General features: G+C 40.9%; 1 protein-coding gene across 1 annotated transcript in view; it reads left to right on the forward strand.

Annotated features, from left to right (window-relative positions):
• Positions 1-15,896, forward strand: part of TMEM132E (transmembrane protein 132E) — a 454,008-nt gene that overhangs the window by 392,070 nt on the left and 46,042 nt on the right. The window contains exons 7-8 of the mRNA XM_070730351.1: positions 7,242-7,434; positions 11,756-11,899. Coding sequence (XP_070586452.1) covers positions 7,242-7,434; positions 11,756-11,899 — 337 coding nt within the window. The remainder of the gene's footprint in view (positions 1-7,241; positions 7,435-11,755; positions 11,900-15,896) is intronic.

A 15,896-nucleotide genomic window follows, 5' to 3' on the forward strand; every position in this document is an offset into this window, starting at 1 on the left:
TTATTTATTTTATTTATTTTATTTATTTTATTTATTTTATTTATTTTATTTATTTTATTTATTTTATTTATTTTATTTATTTTATTTATTTTATTTATTTTATTTATTTTATTTATTTTATTTATTTTATTTATTTTATTTATTTTATTTATTTTATTTATTTTATTTATTTTATTTATTTTATTTATTTTATTTATTTTATTTATTTTATTTATTTTATTTATTTTATTTATTTTATTTTTGTATGCCGCCCTTCTCCTTAGACTCAAGGCGGCTTACAACACATTAGCAATAGCATGTTTGTTTGTTTAAGAACATAAGAAGAGCCATGTTGAATCAGGCCAAAGCCCATCGAGCCCATCGTGTCACACAGTGACCCACCAATTGTCCATGGGGATCTTGAGCAGAAATAGAAGGCAAAACCCTCCCTTTCCCTTGACCCCCAACAAATGGTACCCAAGGGAATCCTGCCTGCCTCAACCAACATAGAGGCAGCACTTGGACATCCGTTTCAATAGCCACCGATACACTTGGCATCCATGAATCTGTCTAATCCTGCCTTGAAGCTATCCAGGCTGACAGCTCTCACGAGCTCTTCTGGAAGTGACTTCCATAAACCAACGAACCTCTAGTTGAAGAAATATTTATCTTGATTTGTCCTCACTTTCTTACCTGTGAGCTTTAGGGAGTGCCCCCTTGTCCTAGTATTGTGTGATAGAGAAAATATTTTTTCTCTATCCACCTTTTCTATCCCATGCATGATTTTATACACTTTGATCAAGTCATCCCTTAAACGCCATCTTTCAAGGCTGAAGAGACCAAGGCATTGCAACCTGGTTTCATAAGGGAGGTGCTCCATTCCCTTGATCATACTTGTTGCCCTTTTTTGCACCTTCTCCAGTTCCATTTTATCCTTCTTGAGGATTGTTTGTTTGTTTGTTTGTTTGTTCGTTCGTTCGTTCATTCATTCATTCATTCATTCATTCAATTTTTATGCCACCCTTCTCCTTAGACTCAGCTATTGCTTACAACATGTTAGCAATAGCACTTTTTAACAAAGCCAGCACATTGCCCCCATAATCCGGGTCATCATTTTAGCCACCTCGGAAGGATGGAAGGCTGAGTCAACCTTGAGCCGGTGATGAGATTTGAACCGCTGACCTGCAGATCTACAGTCAGCTTTAATGGCCTGCAGTACAGCACTCTACCTGCTGCACCACCCCGGCTCTTATATTATGCGTGTCCTTTTGGCACCTGAGCCAAAAAAGGTTCGCCATTATTGGACTAGGCCAATGTTGGTGAACCTGTTTTTCCTTGGGTGCTGAAAGAGTGTGTGTGTGTGTGTTATCACACAGGCGCGAGTGCCAGCACCCAGAGTTCAATGTCAGGGGAGGGCAAAAGCAGCTTCCCCCCCCCTGGAGGCCCTCTGGAGGCCGAAAACAGCCTGTTTCCCAACTTCTGGTGGGCCCAGTAGGCTTGTGTTTCACCCTCCCCAAGCTCCAAAGGCTTCCCTGGAGCCGGGAAAGGGTAAAAACGTCCTCCCCCATCCTCCCGGAGGTTCTCTGGAAACCAAAAAAGCCCTCCCAGAGCTTCTTTGTGAGCCAAAAACCATCTGGCTGGCACACCTATGCAGGTTGGAATTGAGCTACGGCAACGACTCGGATGCCACAGATATGGCATTTGGACCAGGAGTCACTGCTCACAGTCACTCATGCCCTCATCACCTCGAGGTTCGACTACTGTAATGCTCTCTACATGGGGCTACCTTTGAAAAGTGTTCGGAAACTTCAGATCGTACGGAATGCAGCTGCGAGAGCAGTCATGGGCTTCCCAAGGTATGCCCATGTTACACCAACACTCCGCAGTCTGCATTGGTTGCTGATCAATTTCCGGTCACAATTCAAAGTGTTGGTTATGACCTATAAAGCCCTTCATGGCATCGGACCAGAATATCTCCGAGACCGCCTTCTGCTGCACGAATCCCAGCGACCGATTAGGTCCCACAGAGTGGGCCTTCTCCGGGTTCCGTCAACTAAACAATGTCGTTTGGCGGGCCCAAAGGGAAGAGCCTTCTCTGTGGCAGCCCAGACTCTCTGGAACCAGCTACCCCCAGAGATTAGAACTGCCCCTATCCTCCTTGCCTTTCGTAAACTCCTCAAAACCCACCTTTGTTGTCAGGCATGGGGGAACTGAGATATCTCCCCCGGGCCTATACAATTTATGTATGGTATGTTTGTATGTATTGTCTGCTTAATAATGGAGTTTTAAAAATATTTTAAATTGTAAATTATTAGATTTGTTATGAACTGTTTTATTGTGTTGTGAGCCGCCCCGAGTCTACGGAGAGGGGCGGCATACAAATCTAATAAATAATAATAAATAAATAATAATAATGGCTCCGCATGCCACCTGTGGCACCTGTGCCATAGGTTTGCCATCACTGGACTAGGCGGCAGATTAAAAATTGCATATTTTTTTCATTTTTTGTATAAACTTTGGCTTGCTTTCAGTTGAAGAGGTTTGCGAATTGCTGCGATTGCTCCCTTTCCTCTTTCCCTCTTAGCAGATAAATAATTTTCAGTCCCTGCGTTTGACTTAGTTTGGTATTTTTATTCTGTTTTCAACATTCTATTACAGTCTTTTCAGTGGATAAATGCCTTCTAAAGAAGATTGCACGCAGTCCAGGTACTTGCATTTAGGACGGTTTAGATAGCGCTAGTGATTCTTCCACAGTTTGCGGTCCCGTGTAAGTCTTACCGAGGACAACGCACAAGGACTCACTTCTAGGCAAGAGGAACATACTTTGCTCTTGAGCAATTGCTGGAATAATGTTTTTTCAAGTAAACCATTTTATCAAGGGCTAATCTTTTTTATAATGTCTAGCAGTTTATTACCAAGCAACCTGAATACTGCAAGAGGTATATAATAAATACGATATTTTTTTTGCAGGGATGTCCTTTGCAGAGGGGAAAAAGGAAAGAATCTAGAAATGTTTGTTTTTAAAAAATATTTTTATTGATTTTATAATATAGATCATACATACAACGTAGAACAAGTGCTCAATGATTAATGCCCACCACCAGACAGCATTCATACCCCTCCACCAAAATGGGGGCATATTTTGTATATACCATTTTAACTCAAGAGCAATATATCCCCAATCTGAGTATTGTATTGGCAGTTCTGTTTTAGCAAAAACTTCAGAAGAAAAGGATTTAGGGGTAGTGATTTCTGACAGTCTCAAAATTGGTGAACAGTGCAGTCAGACGGTAGGGAAAGCAAGTAGGATGCTTGGCTGCATAGCTAGAGGTATAACAAGCAGGAAGAGGGAGACTATGATCCCGCTATATAGAGCGCTGGTGAGACCACATTTGGAATACTGTGTTCAGTTCTGGAGACCTCACCTACAAAAAGATATTGACAAAATTGAACGTGTCCAAAGACGGGCTACAAGAATGGTGGAAGGTCTTAAGCATAAAACGTATCAGGAAAGACTTAATGAACTCAATCTGTATAGTCTGGAGGACAGAAGGAAAAGGGGGGACATGATCAAAACATTTAAATATATTAAAAGGTTAAATAAGGTTCAGGAGGGACGTGTTTTTAATAGGAAAGTGAACATAAGAACAAGAGGACACAATCTGAAGTTAGTTGGGGGAAAGATCAAAAGCAACATGATAAAATATTATTTTACTGAAAGAGTAGTAGATCCTTGGAACAAACTTCCAGCAGACGTGGTAGATAAATCCACAGTAACTGAATTTAAACATGCCTGGGATAAACATATATCCATCCTAAGATAAAATACAGAAAATAGTATAAGGGCAGACTAGATGGACCATGAGGTCTTTTTCTGCCGTCAGACTTCTATGTTTCTATATCTATTTACATATTATTAAGTAATTCTAATTTATTCTTCGTAACTTTGCTCTTGAATTCTACTAACCACATATCCTCTTACGTTGTCCCATCATCCCATCAGTTCCTGCAGATTGGTTTCATTAATCGAATTCATCCCCTTATCCATAATCTCAAATTGAATATGATCCACCATGTACCGATACCAGTTTTGTATTGTCCCTTTTGTCGCATCCTTCCAACCTAAGACTATTACCAACTGAGCGCTTCTTTTATTTCTCTAAATTCTCCCATCTCGTTCCTTTTAACTAATACCGCCATTTCCATCGTATATTTAACATCCTATTAATATTCTCTTGCACTTTTTTTCCAAAAGTTCTGCATTACCGGGCATTCCCAAAACATATGCATAAACACTCCCTTATCTAGAATCCAGAAATGTTTGCAGGAATAATATTTCTTTGTTTAAAGCAGGGGGGGAAACCCAACAGGTTCCTACAGGTTCTGGAGAACCGGTAGTAGAAATTTCAAGGAGTTCGTAGAACCGGCATATACCACCTCTAGCTAGCCCCAAGAGTGGGGTGGGAATGGAGATTTTGCAGCATCCTTCCCCTACCATACCCACCAAGCCACAGCCACAGAAACGGTAGTTTAAAAAAAAATTTGATTTCACCACTGGTTTAAAATCTTGCAGTTCAGCTAGTAAGGCATATTCCAGATCAATAAAATGAGAGAATCCCTAGCTGGACAATACAGTATGAAAATATACTACATATAAGAAAAAAGTGGATATGGTAGGAGAGAAGAAACAACCACCACCAAATATTCACATTTCAATTTAAAGTTTTTGTACAGCTTAGCCTGCTGGGCTGGCTACTGGAAAATGATTTGAAGATCAGTAAAATTTCTCAGGGTGGGGGATCTAACCTTAGACAACTCTATCTCCTCAGAAAGATGAGATAAAGAGAATAGAACAGCACAGAATAGAATAGAATAGAAGATACATTTATCAAGAATCATTGGCAGAACACTTAATAATTGCCATAGGGGTCAAATAAGCAATGAGGAAGCAATCAATATTAGAAACATAGGAACATAGAAGATTGATGGCAGAAAAAGATCTCATGGTCCATCTAGTCTGCCCTTATACTATTTCCTGTATTTTATCTTAGGATGGATACATGTTTATCCCAGGCATGTTTAAATTCAGTTATTGTGGATTTACCAACCACGTCTGCTGGAAGTTTATTCCAAGCATCTACTACTCTTTCAATAAAATAATATTTTCTCACGTTGCTTCTGATCTTTCCCCCAACTAACCTCAGATTGTGCCCCCTCGTTCTTGTGTTCACTTTCCTATTAATAACACTCCCCTCCTGAACCTTATTCAACTCTTTAAGATATTTAAATGTTTCGATCATGTCCCCCTTTTCCCTTCTGTCCTTCAGACTATACAGATTGAGTTCATTAAGTCTTTCTTGATAAGTTTTATGCTTAAGACTTTCCACCATTTTTGTAGCCCGTCTTTGGGCCTGTTCGATTTTATCAATATGTTTTTGTAGGTGAGGTCTCCAGAACTGAACACAGTATTCCATTAACATTAATAAAAATCTTAAGTATCCAAGCAACAAGTTACAGTTATACAGTCATAAGTGGGAGGAAATGGGTGATAGGGATGATGAGAAAAAACTAGTAGTGCAGACTTAGTAAATATTTTGATAATATTGAGGGAATTATTTGTTTAGCAAAGTGATGATGTTCGGGGGGAAACTGTCCTTGTGTCTAGTTGTCTTGGTGTGCAGTGCTCTGTAGTGACGTTTTTAGTGTAGGAATTGAAACAGTTTATCTCCAGGATATCAGAGCTTGCATTTGCAGAAACTAGCCTGTTTGTACCCAAGCAGCAAACCAGTCCAGCTAGACCGCCAGCCAGCCTGTTGTAGAATTGACGAGACAGAAGCCAGCACTTTAGATGAAGGAAAGGTTTATTGCGCAGGTTCAAGCACAAGATAACAAAATAAATGGCCTGAACCCCGAATGGGTGTCAGAATCATTCTTATATACCCTTGAAATACACAGTAGCTTGGGGGAGCATAAGTTGCCATATATGGTTATAACAGTTTGTGGAAAATAACAGTTTTCGATATATATCATCAGTTGGCATGTGTACATGGGAACATCCTGTTTCTCCTAACATAAAAAGAGGATCTTATACCCGCACAATAGCACATTTCCAGTAAGCAAGTCCCCCTACACATTTTCCCTATTTCCTTATCGTAGCTGCAGCTGCTGATTATACAGAAAGCAATAATAGCCAAGGTTATAGTGACCTGAGCCAAAGCCTTGGGCCTTCATCCAAGTTAACTTTGGTTCATCCATTTACTTCAAGCCAGCCAGCCACAAAGCAGTAGAAATGGAGTTGAAGTCTTCAATGAAAAACAGCAGCAGTAGGAAGTTGTGGAAAAACATATTTACTTCTTTATACAGTGTTCCCTCGATTTGCGCGGGTTCAAACTTCGCAAACAGTCTATACCACGGTTTTTCAAAAATATTAATTAAAAAATACTTCATGGGTTTTTTCCCTATGCTACGGTTTTTCCCACTCGATGATGTCATATGTCATTGCCAAACTTTTGTTTGCCTTTAATAAATATGTTTTTAATAAACTTTAATAAATAAACAGGGTGAGTAATAATGCTAAGGGAATGGGAAATTGCAATTTAGGGGTTTACAGTGCTAAGGGAAGGCTTGTGATACTGTTCATAGCCAAAAATAGTGTATTTACTTCCGCAACTCTACTTCGCGGAAATTCGACTTTTGCGGGAGGTCTCAGAACGCATCCCCCGTGAAAATTGAAGGAACACTATACTACTATCTATCTATCTATCTATCTATCTATCTATCTATCTATCTATCTATCTATCATATGCATACAATAAACTAGTATCTTACTAGTACCTTGCTACAACTATCTTAGTTCAATAACTCACAGGAACTAACTTATATAGCATTTCAGCTTCTTCAGAGCATACTTCTAACAAACAGCACACAGCTAACAGCGAACAGACAGAGAGAAAGAACAGGGAGCTCTTGCCTAGTTAAATACTTTTCACATAATTGCTAGGTTGCTGCACGCTCAGCTGGCTCTGAATGACTCAGCATTCTTAACAGAGGCCTACTTTCTGCATTATGACATTACTTATTTTTAATTCCTGACACAGGATGCGAGGAGTCAGTAAACATTTTCAGTGGTTGGAGACATGAGCGTCTTCCAAATATAGGAAGAAATTCTAACGTTTGTCTTTCTGTCTGGGTTGAATGCTCTGTCCTTCCCCACCTTCCCTTGTGGCATCGGGTGTCATCCAAGCCCCTTTCTCTCCTGGCAGGGACCAGGACTCGCCCTACGAGATCATGCAGCTGGACTTTGAAATGGAGAACTTCACCAGCCAATCCGTGACTCGACGCATCATGTGGCATATAGACTACCGGGGTCACAACCCACCGCCCGATCTGGAGAAGGCTGTGACTGAGCTGACAGTAATTCAGAGGGACATCCGTGCCATCCTTGCCCTGGCCATGGTGAGCTTCTTCTCTTAGAAGCAAACTAGAACATTCAGTTAAGTTCAGTTCTCTGCCTGACTTATTATCTTAGACCTGAGATTTCCATTCAAATGCTTTATTTGTTTGTTTGTTTGTTTGTTTGTTTGTTTGTTTATTCAATTTTTATGCCGCCCTTTTCCTTAGACTCAGGGCGGCTTTTTAACAAAGCCAGCCTATTGCCCCCGCAATCCGGGTCCTCATTTTACCCACCTCGGAAGGATGGAAGGCTGAGTCAACCTTGAGCCGGTGATGAGATTTGAACCGCTGACCTTCAGATCTACAAGTCAGCTTCAGTGGCCTGCAGTACAGCACTCTACTTGCTTGGTCTAATTCAGGAGTCCCCAAACTTGGAAACTTTTAAGACTTGTAGACTTCAACTCCCAGAATTCTCCACCCAGCTGGCTGGAAAATCCTGGGAATTGAAGTCCATAAGTCTTAAAAGTTGCCAAGTTTGAAGATTTCTGGTCTAATTCCTCTAACTTCATTATATGGGAACTATGGGACTCTCAATTTAGGGTTGGAAGTAGAGATACCCATATATTGGGTGATATGAATTAAAACTGATACTGGCTTCAAACATTCTTCATAATCTTTGCTTGATCATTTTGATGCAGAGAAATAACTAAAACATGTCTTCGTGTGATGAATGAATCAAGGCGGTTATATTTTAGGTTCTTTAACCAAAATTGGCTGAAAAAACACAATTAGATGGAACCAACTATTACACTCAGCTATAAATCACAGTACACAGTACAAAGCATATTAGTTGGCTTCATATAACATTCTAACTCTAAATCAAGCAGGTAACTTAATTGCCTATTCTGTTATGAACCTCTTCTTAAAATCAGTGATATAAAAGTTTTATCTAGTTTTTCTTTGCGGGGGTGGTGGTGGTGTTAAACATATGCTTTGCTATTATGTTTGTTTATATTAATGTTTCTATATGGAAAAATGAGAAGATGAAGGAGTATTAAATATGTTTGCAGCCTTGGGTTATTTATAAACATAATAAAGGCAGGATTTTTTTAAAAACATACCTTCCCAATTGTCAATATCAGAACAACTTAATGTACATTTACACTCGGTTTGAGAAGCAGTGAAAACAAGCTTTTGGGGATAAGTTCTGTGTTCTCAAAATTTACTATCCTAAACATCAGGGAATAACTCTCAAAAAATTATGCCATAAAAATAACATTTCCTAGAGCAGGGTTCTACAACCATGGCCACTTTAAGACTTATGGACTTCAATTCACAGAATTCTGAGAGTTGAAGTCCACAAGTCTTAAAAGTTGCCAAGTTTGAAGACCTCTGGTTAGAGGAATTATATGGGAACTATGGGACTCTCAATTTAGGGTTGGAAGTAGAGATACCCATATATTGGGTGATATGAATTAAAACTGATACTGGCTTCAAACATTCTTCATAATCTTTGCTTGATCATTTTGATGCAGAGAAATAACTAAAACATGTCTTCGTGTGATGAATGAATCAAGGCGGTTATATTTTAGGTTCTTTAACCAAAATTGGCTGAAAAAACACAATTAGATGGAACCAACTATTACACTCAGCTATAAATTACAGTACAAAGCATATTAGTTGGCTTCATATAACATTCTAACTCTAAATCAAGCAGGTAACTTAATTGCCTACTCTGTTATGAACCTCTTCTTAAAATCAGTGATATAAAAGTTTTATCTAGTTTTTCTTTGCGGGGGTGGTGCTGGGGGTGGTGTTAAACACATGCTTTGCTATTATGTTTGTTTATATTAATGTTTCTATATGAAAAATGAGAAGATGAAGGAGTATTAAATATGTTTGCAGCCTTGGGTTATTTATAAACATAATAAAGGCAGGATTTTTTAAAAAACATACCTTTCCAATTGTCAATATCAGAACAACTTAATGTACATTTGGGAAGCAGTGAAAACAAGCTTTTGGGGATAAGTTCTGTGTTCTCAAAATTTACTATCTTAAACATCAGGGAATAACTCTCAAAAAATAATGCCATAAAAATAACATTTCCTAGAGCAGGGTTCTACAACCATGGCCACTTTAAGACTTATGGACTTCAATTCACAGAATTCTTAGAGTTTATTTATTTATTTATTTATTTATGTATTTATTAATTTTGTATTCCGCCCCTCTCCGTAGACTCGGGACGGCTCACAGCAATGACAAAGAACAATGTAAAATACAAACTTAATATTTCAAAGAGCTAAAACCCCATAATTTAAGAAAAACATACACATAACATACCATACATAAATTATATAGGCTTGGGGAAGATGTCTCAATTTCCCCATGCCTGATGACAGAGGTGGGTCTTAAGGAGCTTACGAAAGGCAAGGAGGGTGGGGGCAATCCTAATCTCTGGGGGGGAGCTGGTTCCAGAGGGTCGGGGCTGCCACAGAGAAGGCTCTTCCCCTGGGTCCCACCAGACGACATTGTTTAGTCAACAGGACCCGGAGAAGGCCACCTCTGTGGGACCTAACTGGTCGCTGGGATTCTTACAGCAGAAGGCGGTCCCGGAGATATTCTGGTCTGATGCCATGAAGGGCTTTATAGGTCAAACCAACACTTTGAATTGTGACCGGAAACTGATCGGCAGCCAATGCAGACTGTGGAGTGTTGGTGAAACATGGCCGTACCTAGGGAAGCCCATGATTGCTCTCGCAGCTGTATTCTGCACGATCTGAAGTTTCCGAACACTCTTCAAAGGTAGTTGAAGTCCACAAGTCTTAAAATGGCCAAGGTTGGAGACTCCTGTCCTAGAGCAGGGGTCCCCAACTTTTCAGATCTCAGGGACCACTAAATTCATAATTTTAAATTCTGCGGGCCACTAATATGATCTGCCTAATGACCGCCTGGGTGGGCATGGCTAGGTGGTCATGTGACTGGGTGGGTGTGACTAACTCTGTCATTCATGTTGATGGGCACTTCACTGGCCTCTATTCGCCCCTCCCATGCCAGCCACTCCTCACCTCCCTGCCCGGGCTTCTTAGCCCCCCCCCCCTCTCAAGAAGCAGTTGTTGGAGCTAAGCAGCCTCCAGGAGAAAGAGCTGGCAAAAACAGCTGTCTGAGTTCAAATTGGATCTGACCAAGAAGCAGAACCCTTGATTTAATGCAATATTAAAAATGCATATATATTTTTTGCGGACCACCAAAATTTTCTCACAGACCACCAGTTGGTGACCACTGTCCTAGAGGAATCTTGCCCAATCTGGTGCCCTGCAATGTTGATTTTCCAATCCCATAATCCCTAACTGCATGGCTAGTAGCTACCACAGCTGTAGAATGCCAAGTTGGGAGGAGTTCCCTGAGCTCAAACATCCTTGCAAAGGTTAAGAGCATCTCAAATAGACCTTCCTGGATATGTGGCGCCTTGGTTGTGCAGTGGTTAGAGTGCAGTACTGCAAGCTACTTCTGCTGATCAGTTTGGCAGATCTGAACCTCCTTCCAAAACCTGAACTTCCAGATCAATTGTAAGTCAGCAAATGGAACCCTTCCAGCTGGAATGAGCCTTGGTGGCACAGTGGTTAGAGTGAATAACTGCAAGCTGCTTCTGCTGACTGCTGGCTTTAGTTCACCCGTTCAAATCTCATCAGGCTCAAAGTTGACTCAGCCTTCCACCCTTCCAAGATTGGTAAAATGAGGACCCAGATTGTTGGGGGCAATATGCTGACTCTCTGTAAACCACTTAGAGAGGTATGTAAAGCACTGTGAAGCGGTATATAAGTTTAAATGCTAATGCTATTGCTATGTCCAGAGTGGGCTATGAGCTGGAATGCTAAACTGCGCTCGCCGTGGCGGCTCGTATGTTCATGCAGGACCAGCGCGATTTTGCTTCCGCACCCGTGGAGATAGCAAAATCGCTCACGGAGCCGCAGATGCACCCATGTTTTGGCATGCGCAGAAGTAAAAAAAACACCTTGCCGAAACATGGGCACACTTGCGGCTCTGTGCGCGATTTTGCTATCTCCACAGGTGCGGAAGCAAAATCGCGCTGGTCCCGCAAGAATGTACGAGCCGCCGAGGCGAGCGCAATTTAGCGTTGTGGCTCGTAGTCCACCTCTGGCTATATCCTGCAGAAATGAGCTCTCCTGAGTCGCCCAGAGTCCAGAAGGAGTTGGACGGCAAATTAAATTAAATTTAAAAAATAATTAAATTAAATTATTAAATTAAATTAAATTAAATTATTAAATTAAATTAAATTAAATTAAATTAAATTAAATTAATCAAATTATTAAGTTGGGAACCACAGTCCACTTAATAAAACATGGCCTCCTTTATCATCCTTAAGGATACAGAAATAATCAACACAGCCATCCTCACAGGACGGACAGTTGCCATCCCCGTGAAGGTCATCGCCATAGAGATGACAGGAGTTATCTTGGATATTTCAGCAATGGTCAAGTGCAAGTCCAGCAATGAGGATATCATCAAGGTGGGTGAAGAGGCTGATACGTGGCAGCAAAATACAGGTAGCCTTTGACTTACAAAACACAATTGAGCCCAGAATTTATGTTGTTAAGTGATTGTTGCCTCATTTTATGAGACATTTCTTGCCTCAGTCGTTAAGTGAATCACCCCAGTTGATAAATTGGTTACCCGGTTGTTAAGCGAATCTGACTTCCTCATTGAGTTTGTTGTCAGAAGGTTACAAAAGGGGATCACGTGATCTTGGGACGCAGCAACAGTCGTAAGTATGAACCAGTTGCCAAGCAGCTGAATCTTGATCACCTGATCATGGAGGCGCTAGAAAAGTCGTAACTGTGAAAAACGGTCACCAGTCACTTTTTTCCAGTACCGTTATGAAATTGAATGCTTGCTAAACAAACCATGGTAAGTTTATTTATTATTAATTAATTAGACTTATTAATTAGACTTCTATGCCGCCCTTCTCAAAGCGACTCGAAGTTGGTGGCTCCCTGTACTTAATCTCGGAACTGGGTGGCCTGGTATTGTGGACGAATGCCCAACCAAGGTTGTATGATGGGGCTGGATTTTTATTGGATGCTAACATGAGCTGAAACATTGATGTGCATGAGTTCACTGTCTTACAGGAACTCAACTACAGTGCTGCTGTTCTGGGATCAAGGGTTTTTTTTTGTTTCTAATACACGTCAGTCAAATACATCTGTTGATTTGGCAGTGGTACTTTGCAATTGTTCTAAATATTTCGGGGTCAGATAGACTGCCTTTGAACATGGAGCTATTTTACAATCATCAACAAATATCCATTAATAACCTTCACTTTGGTTTCTTTTTAAAGCTATCTGGCTTATATTTCATTCTCATTATACACTATGTCAGTGATGGGGAGCGTTTGGCACACATGCCACAAGTGGCACATGGAGCCATATGGGTGGGCATGTGAGCTTAGGTCCAGCACGCATGTTTTACAGCCTTTGGAGGGGGTGAGGAAGTTCCGTTTTTTGCTCAACCCATGTTCCAGAGCCTTTCTAGGAGCCTGGGAAGGGGAGGAAATAGCCCTCCCCCGGAAGTTCTCCAGAGGCTGGAGGCATCCTGTTTACCAATTTCCAGTTGGACCGGAAGGGCCTTTTTTTCCCCCTCTTCCCAGGCTGCAGAGCCTTTCTAGGAGCCTGGTGAGGTCAAAAATGGCCTTCCCCACCCTCTGGAATCCAGCAATGGCCCTTTTCCCCAAATTCTGGAGATTGGGAGACTTCTGGGCCATATCTGGCCTCCAGTTGGGTAGGGTGGGGTGGGGAAGGTGGTTTTCACTCTCCCAGACTCCTAGAAAGGCTCTGAAACCTGGGGAGAGTAAAAAATGGGTGTGCCATCATGTGCTGGGAGTGGAAGGGTCACATGCGCATGTTCGGGGGGTGCAAAGAATTATGGGTGTGGGCAAACACACCCATGACCCCCTCATGCTCCCCCAATTTTTGCCACACGAAGCAAAAAAGCTTCACCATCACTGCACTAGGTAGAAAAAAAATCATGTTTTACAGTTAGGCAGAAAAAACTTCTTTTTAAATAAAACTTTATTGATTTTTCATAAAAATCACACACAAACGTACAAACATTTAACACATAGTAGGGGTTACAATTGCCTCTCTCGTCTTAGAAGTTAATTTTTAATACAGAAAAAGAATATATTCTTGATTTATTAAATCATCTTAATCTAGATGAAAAGAAGAATTTTATTCAAACATTATAATAACATAAAACTAAGTTAATAAAAAAGAAAAAATATGAAGTAATTTTAATGTATTCATTCATTTCTCATAACATTTAATTTTTATTTTTATCTATCCACTTATAAACTTTATTCCAAATAGTATAAAATTTGGATTCTTCTTGATCATTCAACCTTCTTGTCATCGTATCCATCTCTGCACAGTCTAAAATTTTCTTTATTACATCTTTTTTGGGGATATTTTCCCCCTTCCAATTTTGTGCATAAACTATCCTGGCTACTGTTAAGATATGAACTACTAAATTAAAAATTAATAGGAAAAGCTTTCAGGTATGGGTGAGATGAAACTCGGCTCAATAGCGGTAACTGTAAGAGGGATTGTGGAGTCCTAGTAGACAATCACTTAAATAGGAGACAGCAGTGTGCGGCAGCAGCCGGAAAACCAAACCTATCCTAGGTTGCATTAACAGAAAGATGTCTATGGACCTTCAGGTCATGGTTGACCCAAAGGTGCTTTTTCGAGAGGAAATGGTACTTTCTTGTTTTTCTTCGAAGACGTTTCGCTTCTCAGTCAAGAAGCTTCTTCAAGCTCTTGGAGAAATCTACTGAGCTTAATATTTGGGGAGCCAAAATTTCCATGGCGTACAAGCACTTACCACTACCATCTCTCTCCCCTCCTCTATCAATCATCTACAGAAATACCTTGTCGTACGAACTTAATTAGTTCCGGGACGAGGTTCGTAAGGTGAAAAGTTTGTAAGATGAAACAATGTTTCCCATAGGAATCAATGGAAAAATGAATAATCTCTCTCCCCTCCTTTACCATTTATCATATATTTGCAAAGCAAAAGTTTCAGCCTTCCATTTGGAAATATTCTCCAGCTTTTTGATCCTTTGAGATGATATTCCCTAATCTATCCCCATCTATATTCTTGTGAATGCCCCAACACTGGAGGTTTTTAAGAACATGTTGGATAACGATTTGTCTGAAGTAGTGTAGGGTTCCCTGCCTAAGCGGGGGGTTGGACGAGAAGACCTCCAAGGTCCCTTCCAACTCTGTTGTTGTTGTTATTATTATACAGTGGTATCTCTACTTACCAACTTAATTCATTCCAGGTTCTTAAGTAGAAAGGTTTGTAAGAAAAGCCATTTTACCCCTAGAAATCAATGTAAAAGGAAATAATGTGTGCGATTGGAGAAACCATAGGGAGGGTGGAGGCCCTGTTTCCTCCCAGATGATTCCTAGAGAGGCCCCACGGAGGCTTCTCCCTGCCTTTTCCGGCCCTGTTTCCTCCCAGGAGATTCCTAGAGATGCCCCACAGAGGCTTCTCCCTCCCTTTTCCGGCCCTGTTTCCTCCAAGGAGATTCCTAGAGAGGCCCCACAGAGGCTTCTCCCTGTCTTTTCCAGCCCTGTTTTCTCCCAGGAGATTCCTAGAGAGGCCCCACGGAGGCTTCTCCCTGTCTTTTCCAGCCCTGTTTTCTCCCAGGAGATTCCTAGAGAGGCCCCACGGAGGCTTCTCCCTGCCTTTTCCAGCCCTGTTTCCTCCCAGGAGATTCCTAGAGAGGCCCCACGGAGACTTCCCCCGCCTTTCCCAGCCCTGTTTCCTCCCAGGAGATTCCTAGAGAGGCCCCACGGAGGCTTCTCCCTGCCTTTTCTGGTTACAGTATCAGAGGCTCGAGTTTATAAGTTCTTATCTAGAAAAGTTCATAAATAGAGGTGTTTGCAGGTAGAGGCACCACTGTATTATTGGAAAGCACTTGAGATGGGCTCTTCAGGGCCCGTCTGGCAACCTGAACTGGTCCAAATTGAACGGGTCCAAAGACGGGCTACAAGAATGGTGGAAGGTCTTAAGCATAAAACGTATCAGGAAAGACTTAATGAACTCAATCTGTATAGTCTGGAGGACAGAAGGAAAAGGGGGGACATGATCGAAACATTTAAATACGTTAAAGGGTTAAATAAGGTTCAGGAGGGAAGTGTTTTTAATAGGAAAGTGAACACAAGAACAAGGGGACACAATCTGAAGTTAGTTGGGGGAAAGATATCAAAAGCAACGTGAGAAAATATTATTTCACTGAAAGAGTAGTAGATCCTTGGAACAAACTTCCAGCAGACGTGGTTGATAAATCCCAAGTAACTGAATTTAAACATGCGTGGGATAAACATATATCCATTGTAAGATAAAATACAGGAAACAGTTTAAGGGCAGACTAGATGGACCATGAGGTCTTTTCCTGCCGTCAGTCTTCTATGTTTCTTCTATGTTTCTATGTCTTCAAGCAG

The sequence above is a fragment of the Erythrolamprus reginae genome, chromosome 1 (assembly GCF_031021105.1).
Source record: "Erythrolamprus reginae isolate rEryReg1 chromosome 1, rEryReg1.hap1, whole genome shotgun sequence".
NCBI lineage: Eukaryota > Metazoa > Chordata > Lepidosauria > Squamata > Dipsadidae > Erythrolamprus > Erythrolamprus reginae.